The sequence below is a fragment of the Ranitomeya imitator genome, chromosome 1 (genome assembly GCF_032444005.1).
Source record: "Ranitomeya imitator isolate aRanImi1 chromosome 1, aRanImi1.pri, whole genome shotgun sequence".
NCBI classification, from domain to species: Eukaryota; Metazoa; Chordata; class Amphibia; order Anura; family Dendrobatidae; genus Ranitomeya; species Ranitomeya imitator.
This window is the reverse complement of record NC_091282.1, coordinates 364,308,531-364,311,968: the sequence shown is the minus strand read 5'-3', so window position 1 is coordinate 364,311,968 and position 3,438 is coordinate 364,308,531. Positions and strand designations below refer to the sequence as shown.

The following is a 3,438-nucleotide window of genomic DNA, read 5'->3' as shown; positions in this document are numbered from 1 at the left end:
GAAAAAAATACAAAATTTATTGCTTGGAAATTCGGAGACATGTTGTCAGAAGTTTATAGACTAAATGAACAATTTACATTTTACTCAAAAATATACCTATAAAGAGAAAAATCAGACAAAGTGAACATTTTGTAGTGGTCTCTTAATTTTTGCCAGAGCTGTATATGTCGCCCATTCTGCTGCTATTCTTTAATTCATAGAAAAAAAGATTCTACTCGGGTTTTCAGAAATACACTCTTTCTCCTCAGTGTTCATTGTTGTTTTAGGAATCGGAAGACTCAGAATTCATGCCATAGCTCCACTCAACGTCTCAGACCACCCACATCCATAAAAATATGGTGATTTAGATCTAGAATATTGACACATTATCGACTGACTTAAAAATTGAAAGGTCATTGCTGTTTATAATGGGTTAAAATTTGAAAAATGTTTAAAATGTTGACTGAATTACCAACAAGATCACATCCCACATACTGTAAAAAAATTCTGCTTTTTTTTTTTAGCAGAAAATCTGCTGCGTTTAACAGTTCAAGCAAAATAGATGGGATTTTGTGAAAATTCCTGTGTTTAAAGACCCTGCTGACCCGTCCATCTTTTGGTGTTTTTCTTTCCATATGGACTTCAATGGGGAGCCTAAAAAAAGTGTGAACATTATAGATCTAATATATAACATTAGCAATGGAGTCATGCTATATATTGCAACTGTGACAAAAGTAATGGTTTACAGATGTATATTTTACAATAAGCATGCAATATATTTTAAGTGATTAGTAGTTTTTTTTGTACAGTGACATAAGAACATTAAGAAAGACATTTTCCTACAGCTTTTGGATGTTATAACACTTTAAATGACATATTCGTAATGCCAATCCATTAGAAAATAGGGAACCCTTTTCACATAAATAACAGAATTATTGATGAACTTTGATGTGAATCTTGGTTGAAAAATGTGAAAACATTTTAATTCTGATCGCATTTTTGACTTCTTGGTTTCGTAATGTGTATATAATTGGATTTAATAAAGGAGTCAACACCGTGTACAGCACAGATATTAACTTATCTGCTGAATAGTTCACAGGAGGTCTTAAATAGATAAATACACATGGTCCGAAAAAGAATGTAACAACCAAAAGATGTGACGCACAGGTAGAAAAAGCCTTGCGCCTCCCTTCTGATGAATGGATCTTTAGGATTGTTGTAATGATGCCAAGATAGGAAAACAGTAAAACGACAAAACATACAAGGGAAATCATTCCACTGTTGGCAATGATGAACATATCTATAATAAATGTGTCAGCACAGGCAAGAATGGCCATTGGATGAACATCACAGAAGAAGTGGTTGATGTTGTTTGGACCACAAAACGGAAGTTGATATGTGAGGAATGCCTGAGTGAAAGAGTGCAGAAAACCTGCAAACCAACTAAATGCCACCAGCCAGAAGCAAAACCTGTGATTCATGACTATGTGATACCGCAGTGGGTTACAAATGGCCACATAACGGTCATAAGCCATGACAGTAAGGAGGAAGCACTCAGTGCCACCAAATAAATGGAGGAAGAAGAGCTGAGATATGCATTGGTTAAAAGAGATTGTCCTTCTTTCTGAAAATATGTTAATAAGCATTTTCGGTATGGTCACTGTGGAGTAGCATATGTCCAGAAAAGACAAGTTACAAAGGAAGAAGTACATAGGGGAACGTAGATGTGAGTCTATGTGAACTGCAATGATGATGGCCATGTTTCCTGATAAAGTCATTAAATATAGGACCAGGAAAGCAGCAAAGAAAATAACCCGTGATTCATGTGAGTGGGATAGACCGCTAAGTGTGAACTCTGCCACTGAACTTTCATTCCTAAGTACCATCTTGTGTTCCTGTGAAGCCTTTTTTTCAGCAGATAGGGCAAGAAACTAGAACATAAACATATATAAGAATAAATAAGAGTCAGGGTTCATGTACGCAGGCATACAACAGCTAATTACAACCTCTGTGCAGAGCTGTTATATGATACCCATGAACCTTCATACAGCCCTATTGCACCTCTTTATTGCATTGCTTTGTACTTACGTAAAGATGATCTGCAAGCCAATGGCTGACGCTCAGCATAGTATTTTATTTTGATTCCGATCTAATATTTATATAATTTCTTCTGGTGCCTTTGTGACAAATAATTCCCTTGGAACTCTGTGTATGAAATGTAAAAATAATCCCTTCAAATCTAATTATTATAATTGATAATATAAGTTTCCACTGTAAAAATCACTGGACATACTTGCAAAACAGGGATGAGAGGACCCGGGAATGTTTGGGTTCATCTGGTTCAGCCAAACTGTAGTTCAAAGTTCAGTTTGGGTACCAGAACTCTACCAGAGCTTGAACCCAGTTCAGAACTCCATAGACGTCAATGGGAACTTGAACTTTTGTGCTGTAAAATGGACTTAGGAAGGGCAAAAGGAAGCAAATTGAGGGTAAGAGCCGGACTACTGCTCTGCATACAAATGTCGATCGCGAGTTAAGGAGGAGGTTGAGGTGTAAATTGAGGTGGACGTAGCAGTATAGGTGGAAGAGGCAGAGGAAGAGGGGGCAGACAACATTATTTCTGTGTTGTTTTTTTAATTTGTGGAGGCTCCAAAACATTGGCAATGGCAAATAGAACAAACAACATACTGTGGTGGATCACAATGACTGGGTTCGGTCATTCTCTATTTAACCCAAAGCACTGGCAAGTTCTGTGGGATCAACGCCTGGTTCATTTTAATGAAGATGAGCTTGCCCACATTGGCTATGGACAGACAGATGAGCCTGTCGGTGATCAACATCCCTTGCTGCGGTAAACACACATTCTGACAGTATATCTGCTGCAGGGCAGGCCAGCACCTACAGACTGTAAAGGGCAAGCTCAGGCGATATTTTCAAAGTACCCCCACAGATCTTGTTTTTAGAGTACCCCAACAGAGGCTACTTTCAGAGCACTCCCACAGAGGATGTTTTTTAGAGTACCCACGGACGGGCTGTTTTCAGAGTATTCCCACAGCAGATGTGTATCTAGGGTTTTTGGCACCCGGGCAAGAATTTAGTTTGGCGTCCCCCCAAGGATATATGCGATTTGCACAATTAGTCATGTACCGACGAGCCGTTCTCTCTAATGCTCTCAATGTTCAGTGAAAAACTGAGAGAAGTGCGCACTGTGAGTATTCAGAAGTCTGCAGTCACAAAGAATGACTGCAGACTCATTACAAACCTGGACATCCCCTTTAATGCTCCTAACATAATAATAATTTTATTTGCCAACATATTCCGCAGTGCTTTACAAATTATAGAGGGAACTTGTACAGACAATAGACATCACATCATAACAAAAATCACAGTTCAAAACAGATACCAAGAGGAATGAGGGCCCTGCTCGCAAGCTTACAAACTATGAGGAAAAGGGGAGAC

The 3,438-nt window shown here is 38.5% G+C and overlaps 1 protein-coding gene across 1 annotated transcript; it reads right to left on the bottom strand.

Annotated features, from left to right (window-relative positions):
* Nucleotides 1-911: 911 nt before the first annotated feature.
* Nucleotides 912-1,865, bottom strand: LOC138667939 (olfactory receptor 4E2-like). Its single transcript, XM_069755986.1, has one exon. The coding sequence runs from the start codon at nt 1,863-1,865 to the stop codon at nt 912-914; it is 954 nt and encodes a 317-aa protein (XP_069612087.1).
* Between the last annotated feature and the right edge of the window lie 1,573 nt (nt 1,866-3,438).

What these genes read in the sequence shown, in the direction of transcription:
- LOC138667939 (XM_069755986.1), bottom strand. Translation starts at nt 1,865, where the DNA reads ATGGTACTTAGGAATGAAAGTTCAGTGGCAGAGTTCACACTTAGCGGT.